A 21,108-nucleotide genomic window follows, 5' to 3' on the forward strand; every position below is an offset into this window, starting at 1 on the left:
AGGGTGGGGCGGGGGACGAGGGCGAGGGAGGAGGTTACGTGTGAACAGAGAAATTATATCGATGATTAATTGCTTTTCACTCGCGTGAACCTGTTCCTGCTTAAAATTAAGAAACAAACGAGCGCCACTTTCGTTCTTTCGATCTGATATCGCCGAAGATATTGCCGCAGATACGTTCTGCTTCCCAACGAAATTATCGCATGTATTTATTATAAGTCGGTACTTAACGCGCGTCGGAAGCGAAAAACGCCCACGTCGACGGAAATTTTCACCTTGCGATTTTGCAGGAACGATAAAATCTTTCGGTTCGAGGGCCCCTACCGGTTTTCGTCGCACGTAGAATATATTTCGAATAGAAAACAGCCTCGGCGACAGCTTTTTCATTGTTTCTCGTTTTGCTTTCAGCCGTGGTCGTGCGGTATCTAACCAGACGGTATATCGGCGAGTACAGCTCAACCAGCGGTAAGTTGTTTCACGAATGTTTAACAATTATCTATCCGATAGACGTTCTCTAATTATTCGGGTTAGGCGGTCTAGAAATCTGAAGCGAAAGGAGGCTTGGAATCGACGGGAATTAAACGATCGGCTCGAAAACGCAAAATTCATTGTTCGCGTAACAAGTTATCGAATCGTGGATCTTTTTGCAATGTCAGATATTTTAGGTTTTCGCGGTTTCGTTTTAAAATTTCAGCACGGGACCGGAAACGTTGCTTAATCAAATGCAAGTCAACAGTTTCGAACGACGTTCAACTTTCCATCCGTTGCGCTTAAGCTTTCGACCGGAATTTCTAATCGCTGTTTCAGCTCGATCAGAATTTCAGAAAAGCGATAAAAGCGGCAATTATACGCGGCCGGTGTTCGTGTAAAAGAAACGATTGTAATAGAGACAATTACCGGCGATAAATCAGTAACAAACTGTTGGCTGAACAGCCGGTAACAGGGAACAAAAGAAAAAGTTAATATCGGTGTAAAATCGACGGTGAATTATCCTTTCGATCGTTCTTGGTTCGCGGTAGATCGCGCGACTCATAATATTCCCTCGATCGTCGGACAGTGCGCGGGCACTTGCCGCGCCGGTACAGCTTTTTGCGTTGCTCTAGATCGGCTGATTGCTTTATTACCGGCGTTACTTTGTGCTCTCTAGCCTAAGCCGAACGAAGCGCCACTTTTTCCCCGCATTAATGCCGGATCACGTTTTAACGATATAGAGCGTGTAGCATCCCTCCCGACAAAACACCGATCGGCGACGTTCCTTTCGGTCGAGCCATTTAATGGACGTAATTTTCTGTGGCTAATTGGAAAAAATTGCTCGAAGCGATCGATTATTTCCTCGTTAAACCCGCAGCTTCTATCCGTTTTCTATCTTTATGCAGAAATAGAAATTGTAGCCTCCAATGGACGACAATATGATTGAATTTTAATTGAACGAAGTATCAAGCCTCTTGTAATCATCTCCTATCACAGAAATACTTTCTCCTTGTTTAACAAAATTGTCGAGATTCTATAAAATACAATTTACAGTTTAATTGCTAGCTGCAAGTAAATTCAAGTTGAAAGAAAATTTTGCGTTTTTATATCTAAAAATAGATTACTTACTTGTAGCTGTTTGCAGCTCATTAAAATTATTAGTGCGTCAAGTCACGCAAAGAAAGTGTCATAATCTATCGAACTTCCGGTTCCCCGTCTTTCTTTATCGACTAAATTTAATACAGGTTCGAACGCATGTTTGCGAGGAGAGGACGCGCACTGGTTTTCCGTTCCGTCGCCGTTAATACCGAGTTAATTTACTCTCGGCGATCGGTATCGTATCGGTAACGACCGAGCTTGGACGCGTCCGGCTGCGTTCGAGGAATCACGGGATCACGTGGCCGGCGTTTCCTAGCCTCGAAACAACAGGTCCGGTTCGAAAAGTAATCGTTGCGGTCCGCGGGTACAAATTGAACGATCGCGAGAATGGGCTCGAGAAACCGGCGAACAACTTCTTCCCCGCGGAGTATCGAATTCTCGGAATGCGGACTGCTCGCTGCGATTATCTTGGACTCCTTACTGCGAGTCTCGGTTCCACCCCTCAAGCTATACGCGATGATAATATCCTGGTTGGCGACCAGATTTTCAACATTTCTGCCCTTGCGATCATAAAATAATTCTAGCTTTTTCTAGCCTTTGGCAGATACACGCGGACAAATATATAGGACCGCTGTCGAGTGATTGTCACCGTATTACTCATTTCTGTGTAATTTTACGAAGTCGCTTTCCTAGAGCGACTCATTTGTTTAATTAACAGTTGTCTGGGCTAGAGATTCGTTTCTTCGTTTCGAACCTGTAGAGCGACATTGGATTAGATCGTGGTCCAGCATTCGCAGGGTGGTGGTCGGGTCGGCAAATCAGAAATTTCGAGCAATCATCGAGCTCTCCCACGTGACGGTCGGCGTCCATAAAGCGGCGTCGGACAATCGTCTTATCTATTGCCCGCATTATTTCAATCTACGCGACGCGAATCTCGCGCGCTCGCGCGCGGAGAATTCAATTTTCTCGTCGGAGCGTGCACCGGCCGGTGTCATTCACATCGCGAGACAGTACAATGGTCCATTTCATAGATCGCTTTTGTTAATCGCGCTACCAGCCCGCGCCGGGCTATTATCGTTGCGCCGGGCTGAGCCGAGCCGAGCCGAGCCGCGGAACGCGTCACGGGGGTTACGTGACGGTTTTCATTAGGGCACCGGCCCGTTTCATTGTTTCTGTTCGCCGCAATTTATTTCGCGGACCGTGAGAGTCGAGGCGGAGGGAAAAGCCGCCCGAGATATCATCGAGATCATCGCTGCGCCGGTCCGCGATTCATGGACGCCGATAACTGATAACCTGACAATGGATTTTTACGCGGTATAAAACTGTCTGCAGCACTTGCAACGAATAGAAATTGTACAGAGTCCTTTCTTTCCGTCTTTAATAATTTCACCGGATTACACGTAATATACTGGCATATTTCAAATTATACAATTTTTATAGTATGTGAAATTGTAACTCAATTTTGCCAGAAATGCATCAAACCCGCGGTCTACCGATGACCGATGCGCCAGCTCTGCCGCGTATAATAGACCGCGATTTACAACCGGCCTAGACCCCGTCTCGGTTTTCACTCCGGTAAATAATAGAGATCGCTCGATTTCACCTACTACTGCTCTGACGAATGCGTTAACTTAGGGCTTGCCTACCTGTCGACATTTCCGAAAAAATTCCCTCGTGGGATCGAGGTTTTCTTTCATTTGTTCGAGGACTGGAAAAAAAGGAAAAAAAAGAAATTATCTGCAACCGATCGAAACGACGAAGAAATGAAATAATTATTCACGCGTCTCTCGTATCGTGTATCAGTTCGGGCAATTTTTAATTCGCAAAAAGATCCACGGTCCAGTTATTAGACTCGATGAACAGGCTGCTCTATCTCGGTGTCGAAGAGAATTTATTTAGTAGAAAGCGGGCGCCGTGGTTTCCGGGGCCGGTCCTTTTCGCAGTTTATTATCACCTATCCGTCGTCGCTATATTTTCGCGGTCGCTCTTATTTACTTGTCCCCTTTAACTATTTTACAAGTGACCCCCTTGTCCGTTATTTCTTCCTGTCACACTCTGTTTCTCCCGTATCAATATGCAACGGGAGAATTGGCCACGGGGTAGAAAACCATTGTCTGTTGCGACGCACGAAGGTGCTGCCTTCCAAGACCGACCGATTTGCATAACACTGTAGATAGGATAGTTGCTCGAAACGTTGCTGGTGGAAGCAGCCGCGAAACTTTTTTTAATCGGCGACACGGCTGAATTATAGACTTCAACGGGTTGCTATAAAGCAACACCTCTATTTAGTGGCCGTATGTCCATCGGGTCCCGTGATGAATAGGTAACAAGTAAAAATCGTCGGGATTTAATACGATAGAACTTGCAATAATCTGTCGTAGATCTAGCCCGGGAGAAACAAAAATTCCATTATATCACGGGGAAACCTGTCACGAACTTTTACTCACCGAGCACTATAAATTCTGATATACTTATGACACGGTTTCGCTCCGCTCGGATTTAAGAAATGTCGCGTGTTCCTCGGTTTATGAAACGCCAGACTAAGGTGCATAAACAATTTCTCCTAACGCCACTTAATAGAGACAGTGCTACAGTCTGAATCTTTCCATTCTCTTCTAGAGAACACAAGCATTTTTACAATAATAGGAAATCGACTATTTCACGAATGGAATTATTTAATGTTCTCTATCGTGACCGTATTCTATATAAATAGATTAAATTATCCAATTAAATCAGATAAATTTGAGATTGCGACGCGGCGTTTTAGCGAACATTAAGAAACCCGTTACTTTATTCTCGCGATATTTCAACGATCAAAGTGGAAAAGAATCGCGCAGAATCCTCGTTTCCGCGAATTCTCCCGTGAAAGCGGAGTTCACCGCGAACGGCCGTTATCTGGACGCTTATCGTTGAGTCAATTTACGCCGCGATAAGATCCGGTCAATTCGCAGCTGGGTAAGACAATAGATGCACAATTATCTCATTGTTTGGCGAGCCTATCTGCAACCGAGTTTCACGTGGTTGCAACAGATGGTAGGAGAAGAGAAATCTGGCAGCCGGTTAAACTCGTACGGCCGACCGCTACGTCTCAATCATCGGCGCGTTCTGCTTCGCGCCGTGATTTTTTTCCAGAGCGGCCGCGAAGGCGCGATAAAACTGGACGCGAGTAATCGCCGTGGCGCCGCCGCGCGGGGAAAATCACGGCGGGAAGGAGCACGCGAGTACGCGGAAAGGATTTCCACCGACGGACGATCGAGAGACGCATTTTTATCGGCGCGCTTCGTATAACATAAGCCGGCCCGTCGGTTTCGTATGACCGCTGGAGGGTGTGTTCCACTTCGCGAAGTTGAAACGAGGAGATACTTTCGACGAATTCTTCGGAGACGACCGGATCTCTTACAGGCTCCGTTATTTTTTCTCCGCGATGCGCGCGTTTTTTTTCTGCGTTTTGCTCGATTCCTTTGATTTTTATCTCGTTAGCGAAAAATTCTCGGAAACGTGGAGAAAAGTTAGACGATGGATTGAAAGCGGGTTCGCGGTTCGCGCGATGCGTGCCGGAGGGTTCGGTTCGGCAGAGTGCAGCGCCGAGTGCACGGGCTGCAGAAAGCCGGATAGGAAGGACGAGAAATACGGGGAAAATGGTCGTGGTACCGATAGTCAGGCTCTAATTCAAGGGTTCCCGGAAAAAATGTTAATCATGGCGCCTCGCCGCGATACGATGAGATCTCGAGGGCATTCTAGCGGTTACAGAAATACGCCAAGCGAAAGAAAGAGAGAGCGAGAGGGAGAGAGAGAAAGAGAGAGAGAGAGAGAGACGGGTCGAGACAGGCCGAGAGAAAAAGAATAGCGCGCAGCGCCGGTCTACGAAGAGGGCGGAGATTTAAACACTCGATATGAAATAGAGCCTATGGGGAGGGCCTACAGAATGCAGATCTCTCCCATAACTCATGTAGGCTACCTTGCCATAATAATTGCCGTGCTGGCTCGCGGATGCATAAGCTATGACGCCGCGGCTCGCGGATATCCGCGAGCGGAAAAATCGCAACGCTCGGGCAGGTGTGTCCCAGAGTCTCGCAGCTCGGCGCTCGCCGGTAGCTTTTTCCTGCGCAGATGAAAACAAAGATACTTTAATTAATGTTGCTAGATTATCTGCACGCCTCCTCGCTCGCGGGCTGCAACCGTGCCTCGAACAAATACACTGCAAAGTAGCGGACAATGGACGAAGTTGAAAATATTTGGCAACCATGATTTTTGTTTTTCCTGAAAACCCATAGCTTAGAGATTATTAGACTGTATGGAAATTGCTATTTTTATAGATTATTTTAAAAAGTCGTAATTGGAGGATTTTTGGGATAAGAGATCTTTTGGAAAAAAATTCGCCAGTTCGGATTTTATCGACAATTTTCAGCGCTGCAATCTTAATCTCTCAATAGAATATTATTTTCAGTATTACGAAATGAATACGAACTCGTCGAGACGGTGATTCAAACTTGCCCCCAATTTTACCGAGAGCTATGTTACATTGAATTCTGAAGAAAATCCTCTTAGCACGAATTCGGTGCAGATCGGTCGCGCAATCTATTTACGGTGCACACGATCTCGACCGACTGTAGCGTACCGTTAGACCGGCGCCTCCATATGCGAGGCATCGCGGGAAAGAAAAAGTGCCGTCGACGAAAGGTGTAACCGGAGCTTTATTCGCCGTTTAGGCTTTTCCGGAAATATTATACGTTCAGGTTGTCGGCGATACTGTCGCGTCTAACGAAGAGTAATTCGTCGGCGGACACCGATACGCGTAATGAAGTTAAGTTATCGCGATAGTAACCGGGCCCGGCGATGTTGGCTTTGTGTCAATCCTGTCGAAACGGTGGGTGTTGGGTACAGTTAGATTGGGTGGGTACGGTTTCTAGGATCGAACGGATGGGATAAATAATCGTAAGAATAACAGCACGACTTTATTCGACAGCTAATCATACCCGTACTACGACTGTTCGGCTTATGCAGCAAGTCGTAGGAGACAAAGTTTTCTTGTTGCACATGCAGCTCGTTCTCTGCTCGCTCGGAATCAGTTGAGACGTTTTACGAAGCAACGATGTCGAGCACGGAACGACTAAATAAAATTGTCCAGAGGGAATCATGCTTCGAAGAGACCATTGATATTTTTCCCTTTCTCCTATTCCGGTTAATCTTTAGTATTCTGAAGATTTTTTTTGTTTCAAGTATCTACCATCATATAGTTAGCTTGTAATAAAAATAGGTATAGCTTGAAAGTATCGATTGCAGAACGAAAACGTCGATTAAATAATCATTAACAATGTAATCGAAAGGGCGAAAGTTCGCTAGGATTGCAGACTCTGGAACGCGACACGAGAAGATCGATCGATGAAGGGGCGCGCCGAGGGTAGTCCACGGCAATAAGTATCCCAATCTCGACATTCGAAATCCGTCCGGCGTATAACGGTGGTACGTGATCCATCGATCCGCGGAGTGATCTATCGAGCGATCGGGATGCACGATCTAATCTCTTCCCTGTGTTTCTCGTGGACCGCGGACAAAACGTTCCCATCCACGAAACGACCGACAGTGTACCGGGGGACACGGCGGAGGGCAGGAAGCCCCGCTTTCTAAATCATTGTCTGGAATTATTCCACGCAACGAGCGCCGGTGAAAGAGATTTGCATTGTTAATCGAAAATCGAAAGAATGGCAAAGTGCTCGGGCCGGTACCGGCGCGGCGCGGCGCGGTGGCCGCGTTGGGGAACAGATGAGAAGGAAATATCGATTATTCGGTGCCGCGGCCGCATAAGGGATAGCCGCGCAATCATCCTCGATCCTCGACCGGTCGTCATTACCTATTCACTGCCATAGATCATCGACCTCATTCCTCCCGGCTTCGAGAAATCAAATTTAATTCGCGGGCCTTGGTACCCCTGATTGACCATTACTTTCTACCTCGCGAAGATTGTTGTTCTTCGGGAACGGCAATCAATTGTAGGAAAGCCAGGCCCCGGCTCGGGCTCGGGCTCGGGCTCGGGCTCGGGCCCCGGCCCCGGTCGCGGCCGCGGCGCGCTGCGTTCAACCGCGATTTAAGATAAACCTTTCCTGTGATTGATTGGAAAACGATGGGAATAAGCTTGTATGAAAGGGAATCAGATACGGAATGCTGCTATCTGCTCCATTAGGTGTCGCCGACGATCGATCTCACGATTCTCTAACGTGTCTCCTACTCTTCGACGTTCTCTCCTCCGAGCATCGATCTTCTAGATTATAGATCCTTCGATACGTTATCCGCGTCCGAACGGTGTACCAGTGAAAGAGATGATTAGCGTGTATGTCTTAGAAATGAAATCTTAGTTGCGCTCTTTGTTCCGGGGAACCGGTAATTCGACGCTGACTGATTCGAAATACCGCTGACACGCGTCGAATATCGTCTTATCTTCAATATCAGAACATTATCCTTACTTTTTCTTTTAATTCTTCCGAGACGTTCGAAATAATTGTTGCTCAACCTAGCGACCTACCAATTGTCGATATTTTAAAGAAACGACGAATACGAACGTCCCCTTTATTTATGCCTTACCCGTATCAAGCAAATTCGATTAAAATCAACTAATATTCCAATGCAACGTATTCATCGTCGTTCGCATGACTTCACCCGATTTCCGGAGCCTCGATAGACCAAGCATTAGCAGCGATTGATCGTATCCGATTATCCGACGAAAATTGAATAAGAATTTTTTTCCGAGAAGGAAAATCTCTTCTGTAATAACGTTCTTCCTCGATACGCGTAGATCGTCGGTTTCCCCCCTGTCTTTGATCAGGCATTTTCGATCCCGCCGTAAATGCTTCCTGGCCGGGCTCGCAGCGGCACGACGAGCCAACGCGACGACCGCGGCCTATGTGGAGCAGAAAATAATTGTCGCAATGGACGCGCCTAAGTGAACATTCACGGCGTATCGGTCGCGGTTTGTTCTAGTTTTTCATCGATGGTCACGGAGCATTGGCTCTCTCGCGTTGCGCCGGCGGCGTTGACACCGTCGTCCTCCTCCTCGCGCGTCGTAGTTGACGGGCGGCGGCGGCATCGTCAACCTCCAAGGGCCGATTAAGCAATCATGCCGGCCGCGATTGCCGCGACGCGGCCGATTATCCGCTTCCTGGTTACATTTGCCGGCGATTATCCGCAATTTCCGCTGGAAATTAATTAATGCCCGGCGCCGAGGCGCGGCGTGTACGCGCGCGCGCGACGCGACGCGACGTCTTTGCGTTGGTTCGGCTCGATCGGCCGGATAAGATCGGTGACCGGCGCGACCGTGCAGAGGGGTGTGAAGAATTGAACCAGCAATGCGGCCGGGTGGGGCCCGGCCGCCCTCGCGGCTTTGACACGTCGATCATGCTCGTTACCGGTGTCGCTGCTCGAATAATTCCCGATTAATCGCGTATGCGGCGTTCTAGATGCGTCGCGGGAAAAAGTCGGCGCCACGGCAGAGTCCCAGTCCGACTAACGAGTTCGTTACGGCAAAATGCTGTAGAATGTTTGCCACGCGTTAAGGAAAACTGGTTTGGCGTTTGGTAAAAATAGAAAAAGGGGCGGAGAGGGCCGCTGAAAAATGTGCAGCCCGGCCAATCGGTTAATCCCGGCGGATCGAAGCGTCCAAAGAATTCCGCGGCCCTTGTACGCGTGTCGTTTAAAACGCTTCTCGCCCGCTGAAATTCTTTCCTCACCTGCCGTCTCCCCTCCGCACCCCCTCTCGCCCAGCGAGCACACGATTTTTCAGCGGGAACGCAATAAATTTGCCCGGCGCAACGGTTGCTCAAATCGCTTCCCCATCGGTATTGTCCGGCAATAAAACTTTCTCGAGCGTAACGGCTCGCTAATATAACGAGCATCCTTATTTGCTTGTTTCTGCGGCGCTCGACGAGGTGTTTATGTGTTTATTTATCGTTCCTTTATTGCTTATACTCTCTCTCCCCCGCATTTTTCCATGGCAGCTACCGTGCCGTGGCTCCAATCGCTCGAATCGTTCCCTTTACGGAGCGTGCGTATCTATTTCTTCGGTTTCGGGTTTCCAGGCGTTCAACTATCGTTCAGTCACTCTCTTATCAAATATTTTGCTCCTATTATCTAGCACGTGTTTCACGAGATTTTAAAGGCCAGCTTCTAAAAAAGCTATTTTTAAACAGCGTCGGAAGTTTTATCTCGCATCGGTCGATACGCTTTTACGCAATTTCCCGTAATACGGTATGACATCACGGAGCCCGATTTCAGCCGATTGATAATCGAAGAATTATTATTAGACGGCGGATTTTATGCGGTGACGACAAAATTTAAAAAAAGGATACTATCGCATAGCCCTTAACCTGCTGCAATTATTAAATGAGGTACGAAATTTTTATCTAATTTATATTTGAGGACCAAAGTTTAGTTTTTTATTAAACGAAAATATTTCTTGATTTCTGCATCGAATTTCCAGTCGCGATCATCGTTTTTCTCATTAATTTTCCAACGACGAAGTAGATAGTTTTGGAAACACTGTTTCACTGGAGACGATCTAGGTAAGATTTTGTAAGGTCGCTGGTCTTCGCAGAACGTGCTATCATCATTTAAGAGAAATCCCCGGGACACTTGGCGTATTAATAAATTGATGACCAGGTTCGAACTTAATACATATTAGAACAGGTTGTCTTTCTCGGTTCCCTAAGGGCTGCAGAGTCGCGTAGCGATTCCATTGGCGAAAGTTCTACGTCATTGTCAGTGACCGCGGCGTAATGACAGAGCGGCGCGACGCCCGGCGTCACCGCGTCAAATCGGAATTGTCGTTACTAACTGGTCCAGGACTTTCGCGCATTAGCCGCGTTTTCTAGTCGCGGGAAACTCCGCGGTCGTCATCTCCCGCCGCAATATTCCTTTCCAAAATACTTTCCGCGATAAACGCGATTCGATAATTGCACAGTTTTACTGCTAATACTTCAGTAAATACTGTAATAATATTCTGAAGTCCAAGCAACGTCTTTACATTTTGACGAGTTCGAATCGTCATGGAGAAATGAATACAATGGGAAAGGTTCTAATCACTGTAAACGGCCGCGTTGTTTTATGGTATAAATTGCATCGATTTTGTGGAACATTCGATCGGGAGTGGAAGCGTTGTACAGATCGTTGAGACGGCGATTAGAGAACGAGCTTCGTCGGAAGAACCGGTGTATAGTACACGGTTTGGCGATACGGTCTGCGAAAGACGAAAGGGAAGAGTCTATTTTTCGGAGCCAATCGAAACAACTTTCGCCTGTATCGCGAATTTCAATTTCCATGGTCGGGGAACGCGCGGTCCGGGTCCGGGTCCGGGTCCGGGATCGTTTCGCGCGCAAACCCGGGCCCGAAGACAGCGGACAAATGGCGGGCGTAAATCACGTCGGGGCGCCCGTCTCGGCCCGAAGAGGAAGTCTGGCGTCGCCGGTGCCGGGAAGCGAGCCGAAACGAGAAATCGCGAAAAAGCTTGGACGGAAGAAAGAACGATTTCAAGAATTAACAGGGATTTTCGTGGCGGGCTGGCCGCGCGGCAGCCCGTTCCACCGTCGCGTCGACATTAATATCGGCCGGGTTTGCTCTTAGATCGATCTCGGGCCCGGTATTCAGTTTCAGTTATCGCCGGTTGGATCGGCTGCCGGACCAAGGACGCTAGGCTAGATCCAACCGATTACTCGTCCACCGGCCGGCGAGATCTCTCCCGATCCTCGAAGAGGACTGACGGATCGATTTCATTATCCTTGCCGAGCGAGCTCGTACGTCTTCTCTCGCGGGCCTCCTTTCGCTAGCCCTGTAGACCGTCCGCGGCGATAGCGATTCAGGAATGCTCTCTCGGCTATCGTTCATCAACGCGTCAGTATAATCTCATTCTACTCTGTTACAGATTTCCTGTACCGGCACAGTGTTACCATCGATAACGTTAATACCGAGGTCGAGATACTGGACACTTCCAGGTGCGAGGTAAGTTCTTCCCCGATCTTCGGTCTAGCCACTTGGTTCGTTCGCTCGTTAGTCTGAATTTCGCGTCCCGTACGGTACCGTCTCTCTCTCTATCTCTCTCTCTCTCCTCCTCTTTCTCTTTCTCTTGTCAGGCTAATTTCACTCGGCCGAAACGAGATTATGGTAATGGGAAACGGCCAGGGAGATCCTAACACCAGGCTCTGCTCTTATTGACTTTCTTTCCTGCGAAAGCTACTCGCGGGGTGGCGAGTCCGCTTGAGCGCGACCGACCGACAAGGAATCTCGTCTTCCACGGTCCTGGCGACTGTCTCGGATTCGGTAGACCGTGGCTCTTCTTTCACGCTCGGAAATTAGCACGTCTGTTGAACGAGAGACGGCTGTTTCGCGATCGGCGTCCCCCATTTCGCCGCGCGGCGACCGATTCTCTCAGCGGTGCGCTGCCACGGCTCCAACATTCCGAGAACCACTTTTCGATTCGCGGTTCTTCCTATCAGAGATATTAACAATTTTTGTTGAAATTGATTACTTGAATACGGCACTCCTTTTATTAAGGTTTTTTGTACGTGATCTAATTTTTGCGAGGAATATATAAATCCTCGTTTGCGAAGGATTCGAGTAGCTACACGGAGCGGAAGTGGAATTTTTCCGCAAAAAGGAACGCACGCTCGGCCACAGAGTCAACAGCGCGTTTTTCGCGGTCGGACAGCCGCGAGTGTGAAAACTGAACTGTTAGGTGTATCAATGAATTATCCCGCGGTGTCGAAGAGATTGAAGGCTTTCATTCGGTCGTGACAGCGGCACGGAAAACGAGGAGAGAACTCCGGCGGCTTGTTGCCCGCTGATTATCGCGCGGGCCTTTTTTTCCCGCGGGAACCTCGCCACCTAATGATCCCGGATTATTGATGGATACATGACACAGATTGCCGTTAAAATCTCACTCGGACACGGCCGGCTCGCGCGGCTCGGCGCGGCGCGGCGCGGCGCCGCTCGGTGAAAATGTACATTTACGGCCGCGCGTTTATTTGACAGACTGATTTGCCCGCGTGAGTTATATCTAGTCGCGAGCGTTCCGTACCGGCTGTAAATTATCCACGCTTGCAACGGGATCGTCGGCTTCGATTTCTGTTTCACGCTGCCACGCCGGGCATCGCGCGCTGGCTCCTCCGTCCCGCTCGCAAACTCCTCTCCTCTCCGCTCCCTCTCCCACTTTCCGCCTTTCCAACGAATTTCCAGAGCGCGCCTTCCGTGCGTGTCCGGGTGTACCTGGCGAGGCGCGAGAGACCCCCTCCGTCTAAATATATCTTCTTCGCGTTCGGGCCCCGAGGCGGCCAGTCGATGGGGGCCCTTAAGGGCCACGTCTGTCACACGTCAGCCGTACAGGGAAAATAACAAGCGTGCACACCCCTTCCCTTGCCTCTCCGTCCGGTGCTCTCCTGCCCACCTGGTCCTCGGCTGGTGATTTTTTGGTTATTGATCCCTCGCCAGGGAGACTGTTTTCGTGGAACTTTCGTTTTCGTCTTTCAGCTCCGGAATGCTATTCGACCCGCTCGTAAACAACTTCCGCCGCGTATTGCAAACATTCGCCGTCGAATAATGAGAATCGTTGCACAGCCACAGCGACTGCAGTCGTCCGCTGTCGGATGAAGCGGGGCCGAAACGTAAAGATCGGCTGTACGTTATGCGAAAGAGAAACGTATGCTGCAACTCGGAACTCTGGTATACTTTTTGCAAATCCGGGAAAAGCTTTTCTGCATATTTATTCTTGCGCAGTTCTTGACAAAGATGACAGAATTTGTAACAAATTTTCTAATCGAATTTGAAGAATGCATATATAACAATGGCTTATATTAATCACTGTTAATACAACAATATGATTCTTAAATAAATGACATGAAATATCGGAGAATCGGAGATGATAAAAAGCATGGGGTTTCCGAGTAGTGTGGGACACCGCGCGTCCTGTGCGCGCGTCGAAGTCTCCCCGATCGGCGAGCTGCGGCTCGGCGAGCCGCGGATGGACATCTTCAGCGATCAGTGTCAGGGACAACGCGACCAACAAAATCCGCATTCTAGCCGGTTGCCTTATGTACTCTTGTCCGGCATAATTCTTGCCGTTAGAAACGTATCGAGGCTCCCGGAGGGCGTGCGTCGAACGCGCGCGCGCTCGCGCTCGCGCCTATCCTTCTCTCCGGCATCTCTTTCTTCTGCGTTTCTTCTCGACCGTTTCCTTTTGCATTTTTTCATCGCGCGTAGAAGCGCGCTCGCCGCTGTGTACCGCCTTTTATATTTATCTGCCTCGGACGGCTGTAAACACGACTATTTCAGTTTATGGGCTCGGGGACGCGGACACTAACCGCCGCGAACACCGGGAGACGCTCCTTTTTTCTTCTTCGTCCTTCGTATTCTTCGTCTCCTCTTCGTCCTTCTCTTCTTCTTCTGCTGCTGCTGCTCCTTGTCCCTCTTCCTCTGTTGCCGCTGCTTCTGCTTCTGCTTCTGCCTCGGCTTCTGCTCGAGGCAGGCGTTAGACCGATGTTCATTGTGAAAGTCACGATGAATCATTTGCTCGCCGGGCATGCGACGACGAGACGCGTTTCGCAATCGGTTGCCGTCTCGAAGCCGGCTTTTCGAGGGACCAGACTTTGCTAGCGAACGTTTCAAGGCTCCTCTTGTGGAACCCGCTGCGAAATAACGCATTCTTTTCTCTGTCGTAAGAGAGCTCCACGCGAAAACAGAAGTTTTTGGTGTGATTTCCAGCCCTAGACAAGACACGTCCACGGGTCTCGTATGCAGCGGTTTCATCGAGTCACTCCTGCCCGAGGAAATTCTGCTTTGCCAGAAATTTAGTTCGAACGGTCTTGAAGTCAAATATTTATTGGCGCACCGTAAGATCAATGTTGCCGAATGTTTCGCTCGGATCAATATTTGAAGTTTCCCCGATGCAGAAAGCACGATTCGCACGTTGTTGTTCCCGTGTATTTTGCAAAACCGTGCGTTGGATATTCCCGCGGTGATTCAGGCTTCGAACGCTTCGACAGAGTATAAACAAACTCTGCGTGGTCGAGGGATATTAAAGATTATTTCACTTACCGATGTTGCAACGCTTGTGCACGCCCAGCGAAAATATTATGCTCGTTGCAGGCTTTACGAGTCGCAATCCGATACGCCTTTGACATTGTTGTAAGCGCGTTTGTTTGTAAAACAATTACGTTTTCGTCCCGTCGGAACCCGAGAAGAAGTTCGGCGCGCGGCTGAAACATTAAGTTTTCTAATTTAAATTTATATTAGAACCGCGGCCGGTGTCGGCGTTTGATTTCTATGCGATGCCGGTCCTCATGAATTTTAAACGTCGCTTAACCGATTTTATTAGCTAATCTATACGGTGGGACACGGGCGGCCGGATGTGTCCTTTAATTTAACGTACAAAGAAGCGACCGCCGTTGATCATTTTCATTCATGAAAACGCTCGCAACATGCGAACAATGTCCGACGATTCCCTATGTAAATGTACTTTTTGTTGGATACTGTAAAGCCCCAGAGTTCGTTCGTTCCTCATTGCTGAAACATGCTGCAGCGTTAACGTTTATTCGAATTTATAAAAATCAAAAGTTCGATGCATCGCGTACAATTTTCAGTTTCCTGGTTCGTGACTGGTGCAACCTATCGATTCTCTGATTTTTCAGATAGAGAATATACAGATTTTGAAATTGATGCAATTAAAATTCTGATTATTAAACGCAGCTGAAATTAACCGATTTGCTGCGAGACACGGACGCGGTTCTCCGAGCAACGAAATTAGAAAACAACGATAGTCCGTACGGAGTTCTGCGTTGCACAAATTGCACATATCCCGTCTTATCAAGCAACAAATGCATCGGAGGGAACACCGGTCGAACAATCGTTCCGACGACCTTCTAATACCCGGTGATTTACACAGAGTTTTTGAGCAATTCGACCAGCAACCGTTGCCAATAATTTACGACGGGTAGAACAATGGCCGCCGAGACGGTAATAGAAAAAGACCACGGCAGAATCTCAATGAGGATTCCGCTCTACCTGCGACAGGTGAACACAGCGATCCGTGAACGCGGCCTCAGCCACGATCCTCCGTGTCTCTCTCTCTCCCCTTCTCTTTCTCTGATTCGCTCTCTCGCTCTCTCGCTATCCTCCTCTCGTTCTCTCCGGGTGTCTGTGCACCGGTGTGCGCAAGCGTTCGCGCGTGCAGTCACAGTCGCCTAGATACGAATTTAAAGGCGATCGTTATTCAATTCAAATACGCGCGGCTAACGGGCCGTGTCGTAGGATTTCCGCTTCGACGTTCGCGTGCGGTTCGTAACCGTATTCTAGAAGAATCGGGTTAAGGAAGGTCAGGTCGGGACGATCGGCCTGAAACTGGCCGATTCCGTGGAGATTTGGGTTAAGTAAGGTCAGGCTGGTTCAAATGAGCGACGCCGCGCCGCGTTGCGCCGCGTCTTCGGCTCCGTTCCCGAGGCAGTAGACGCGTCCGACATATTTCCCGGTGCTCCTTTTTCGGGGCTTCTCTCGCACACTTTCGGGTGTCGACGACCTTTAACGCTACCGAGAACAGTCCCGCGGAATGCCTTTGACGCTTTCTTAAGCGAGGATTGATCGGCTTTCGCTCCACCACCGACCCATTCTCCTCTTCTTATCGCTCGCCTCGTTCTTATTCGCATCCTTCGAATTACATCTGCGTTCACACTTTGACCGTTGTGTCGGTCATGCAGGCATAAAGCTGACTCGATTTTCTTATCGAATGTTGAACTCAGTTTCTATCGCTAGAATCTTTATGTAAATTATTTTTCTACTCTGTTCGAGGAAAATTTGAATTAGACGAAGCAAAGGACTCTTCGCTGCGAAAATTTCAAAGCACGCGTTGTTACGGTGATCGTACGAGAATTTGCGGAAATGCATCGCTAAATTGCTGATTTTTGTAGAAAATATACGTCGATAGCGATAAACCGCAGAAATAGGTATATAAATATCACACTCGATGAGAATAGGGTCGAAGTCCTATCAGATTACACCGTGGTACGAGCAAGAGGTGGCGGAAAGTAGAGTAGGAATTGGCTGACGTGTCCGCGTATGACTTACCGTTTCCACTCGGTGCGAATACTAATGGAGTCCTGCTCGACGAACTTTGTAACTCGATTTCCACGTAAACGTTGAATAAGAAAATATTTGCACGCGGCTACCACAACGTACTCAATTAAACAAAAATAAACCGTTCTGATCTATACAATTGTACTTGGCTTTTTACTTTAGCGAGAGAACTAATCGAACAGCCATATTATAGGCTCTCTCTATAGGATAAGTTGTCCAACGAATCCGAGAGTCGGGCGGATCCGCCCGGCGCGTCCCCTTTTAGCCCGATTTTTCGGGAATCGGTTAAGTACCGAGATTCGTTCCAGCTGATTAAACGGGAAGGAAAAAAAGGAACTGAAACGAAAAAAGACGAAAGAAAAACAGGCAGACCAGAAGAAAGAGACAAGAGGAAGAAAAAGTAACAGCATCGGTCGTCCGCCGCGGCTACACCGCGCGCGCGCACCTGTATGCACGGGCCTACATACATTCTCTCGTCTCGAAAAGGAATCCAACCGTATTCCTTATACGCGGCTCGTACTCACGGTACACTGACTCGTCCCGTCTTATTCGGTAGCCCCGCAACAAGACACGATCGAGCCCAGGTTGTTTTTAGCAAACTGGTTTTTCTACCCGGGGCTTACAATTACTGGCTTCCTTTTTTGAGCCGCCCCACCACCCCTACCGAATGTTTGCACCTGTCGCTTAAAAGGCTGCGAACCGCGGACCGGGACGGTTATACCGGGCGTTTCGGATCGGCACGAGGACACAACGTAGGATCGGAAGGATTTTTTTCCACCGCGACTCGGTCGATCCACGATCGTTCATTCACCAACGTTTCCCGGCGCGGCTCCGCGGAATACTCTCGATCGTTATCGTTCCCCTCTGTACCTTCGATCCCCTCCCCCCAAGCATAGTTCGTTCAACTCTTACGCTGACTGTTGACCGTCCGCTTTCAAATTATTTTAAGAAACTGTCCCCTCCGAAGATTTATATTACACGCACACCGCGTCCTCCGTAGCTCGGTTCATTTCCCTTTTGTGCCAATTAGCCAGCGCCTACTTTCAATTTGTCTTTCGAAATTGTTGCCTCCGATGCTCGACGCCCGTGTTCATTCATGAACACGTCCGTTTTGGTAGCTCGTTACAGGCTCTCTCGCTCGGTTATGTTCGATTAATCGGCTGTACACCGTTTAAATCTTGTATCGATAGTCGAACACGTCTACGCGAAATAAATAGCATCGACGGCCGAGAGCGTACGCGTACGACCGCAAAGGGTTAATTTACTCTTCGGGTGCATTAGCGAACGTTGCAGTAAATTTTGAGCATCGATACGAGAATTAACAAGGATTTATGGCACAGCCGGGGAACGAAAGAGAGAGAGAGAGAGAGAATATCGAGTGCCATAATTCTGTCGATGTTATCGGCAGCGGCTGCGGGTGTCTCTGGAAAATAAAAATTCGCGTCCTCTAATTACGAGATACAGTAGCCGCGTGTGACAGCGATTGTGAAAGCACAGACGGAGAAAGGAACGGGAAAGGACAGGCGGGAAAGAATCCGAGGCAGCGGGAGCGCGGCAACGAGCCGGCGCGAAACAATTTGCAGCGGCGCGTCTCGCGCGTCGATTTAGTTGCAACAATCCTCGAATAAAACGGCGTCGCGCCGCTTAACGCGATTCTATTTGTATCGTAGTCGATCCGGTCCCATGCCGCGCGTTTCACAGATTCGTGGAACGCCGTTTCAATGGCTGCGACATGCCCCATACGGCGCGGCACAAGACGCGCGGCTCGGTATAAACAATGGCCGCGCGTCGGGAGACCGTCTCCTCCGGCGCGCAGACACGCCGGGACGCGGGACCCGTGCACCGTTAACCGCATAGATTCAATAAATAACGCGATACAGGAAGCCGGTCGTGCCACCGATTTGTATGTACGCGATCCGCGACCGGTCTCCCCGTGATCCTCGATCGATTGATCGGTCCTCTCCGGCCCCCTCGACTATCCGATCATCGGATCGGCTGATTCTTATCTATTACGCAACTGGCATCGTCCGGCATTCGAGCAAATTTGGCTGGGTTCAGTCGCTAATTTATATAGTCTCTTCTGCGTGTCTCGGAAATGTTGACATGATTGTAAAAATTGTGGCAAAATTTTTGTAAAGCGACTTTTGACACCGTTTCGTAGAAACAGCGCTAAATCCTGGTCCGCGTCAGGACAGGCGACTCAGTATAGTAACGTTTCCGATCTTCTCGTTCGAGCAAACGGCAAAATACGACGGAGGCTGTTAACGCGGAAACGGCACCTGACGAAATCCTGCAGCACGTGCAGGCGATCGGTTAATGAGCCCGCATAGAAAAGGGAAATACGAGTCGCAGCCGAGATTAGGCCACGGTTGTACCGTTTACAATGGGGATTTTGTAGCGGGCGCGCGATATATCGGCGTGGCGCGGCGCGCAAAGGAGTTAAAGTATCGGCTGTCGGATAGCGGGTTTAACGATCTCTGGCCCGTGTATGGCCGTGGCTGGCCGCCTAGCGCACCAATGCCACACTGATCCACATCGATATCGATATCCGTAGATCCTGTTCTTACGCGGACGCCGGTTGGGCGCATTCCCGTGGAACCAGAAATCGCGCTCTGGGATTCGGCACGAGAGAGCCTCTATCCAACTCCTAATGCCTCGCTTCTCTCCGGGACGCGACGGCCAAGATCGATTGCACGGGACAGCGTGGAAATCAATGTAGAACATGGTTTCTCCGCTGCTCTTGATTACTCGGCTCATTCAGTTTGCCGTTCTCACCGCGTTTCTTCGATCCACCTCTTCCCCTTTCTCTCTCCCTCTCTCTCTTTCTTTTTTCTCTTTCTATCGAATATCGGGCGACGACGAATTTTGTACTTTCTCGAAGTGAAAAGTTACTCGCCGCCGATCGAGGATAACGCGAGGACTAACGTTGAACTTCTCGCTGGTCCCGGTTTTATTTCAATCCTTTCCGGTCTAAGACGTCTCATTCCGCGACTTGTCAAACGCAAGGAACTCCTCGTTTTAATTAAATTGTATTTCTTCCAGTGATTTACGAGCGATCGTTCGCGTCGCGGATTCGATAAACCGAGAAACTGTTGCACGCACAGGATGCTATAAAGCGATGGAAGAGTGAGTCGGCTGGAAATGTAAATTATTTCGTCGTCGCGAGTACGGTTCTTGCTACTTTTCTGCAATTGAGAATTGATAAATTTTAAATCGTGAAATATTCTGTTCTATCGTTTTATATTTTATTTAAAGCGTCTCTTGCTGGCAAATAAATACGTCCGTGATTTTAATAGGTGATCAGAGAAAAATCTCAAAGTGCCCAGGGTTAATACGTCCGATCATTGTTTGCCGTTTCTACTTATCATTCTACTTATCAGGCTCCACTTTGCGTCGCATTATCTGCGCGCGTTCTACAGTCCAGCTTATACCGCATTAGCCCTGTTGTGCGCTAGGCAATGCGATTTGAAAGAATCGTTTCATTGAAAGGTTAAACTCAATGGAGAATCGATGTACTGAATTTTAATTCGCCATTCATTATACTCCAAATTAGCCTACAAAGGGAACTCGCAGCGCGCCGAGCGTAATTTCAAGAATTTAAAGGCGCCATTATCCCTGTCAACTGGAAATGTCAGTGAACAACAAGAGCCAATTACCTTTTTATTAATCGGCGACGATCCCCGGTGAATCGACCATAACCTGCTCGTGAAAAACTCGCGGTTACGCCACCGAGCACGCCGCAGCATTGTTTCGACAGTGCTGTTTCATAGATTACAGTGCCTTAGAGGCGGTGGTGTACACTACCAAGCATTAGCGATACACGCGCGCAAAGTTCCTGTTGGAAGAAAAAACCATTGAAATGTTGATTCCTAACCCAAATTCTTTTCGTCGAACTTAAACATTAATCTCTCTTAGAATTCATTAGGAAGACTGAACTTTGCTAGGATCGACGTCAGAAATTCGGTAAAAAATTCAGGAGATCGAGTAGTATTAAATTCGGCAGATGATGGGATCGCGAAGACAGTGGACCGTAGACAGTCCCGGCAGCAGACATAAGCGAAGGCTGCGGGGACTGGCCGAGACAAAGGCATGGGGGGCATAGGAACGGCACAGGCAGCGGGAGCGCTCGAGACGGCCGGTAAAGTGCATAACCCATGCGTCGCGTCGGTTACAATCTTCCCAATTATCCGGCCGCGGCGGGGAACGCATCCATTCATTGGTCGGCGCAGATACGGCCCGCAGATATACGGATTCCCTAGGCGTATCTAGCGGCGCGTAAAGTCCATTCGAAGCGGGCCCCGGCATTTCGACGCGATGTTTATGGGGGAAGTTAGCGGGACGTAACCGCTTAAAGCGCGCATAACCCGTCCGGCCGAACGCGGTCTAATCTACCGAATTATCCATTTCCTAGCGTTTCCACGTAGCGTTTATTTTCGCGAA

The 21,108-nt window shown here is 48.9% G+C and overlaps 1 protein-coding gene across 1 annotated transcript in view; it reads left to right on the forward strand.

Moving 5' to 3' along the window:
• LOC144467584 (ras-related and estrogen-regulated growth inhibitor) overlaps positions 1-21,108 on the forward strand; it is a 71,736-nt gene that overhangs the window by 16,123 nt on the left and 34,505 nt on the right. Inside the window, exons 3-4 of the mRNA XM_078176449.1 lie at positions 406-462; positions 11,474-11,550. Of these exons, the coding sequence (XP_078032575.1) occupies positions 406-462; positions 11,474-11,550 (134 nt within the window). The remainder of the gene's footprint in view (positions 1-405; positions 463-11,473; positions 11,551-21,108) is intronic.

This window comes from Augochlora pura, chromosome 3, assembly GCF_028453695.1.
Source record: "Augochlora pura isolate Apur16 chromosome 3, APUR_v2.2.1, whole genome shotgun sequence".
Lineage (NCBI taxonomy): Eukaryota > Metazoa > Arthropoda > Insecta > Hymenoptera > Halictidae > Augochlora > Augochlora pura.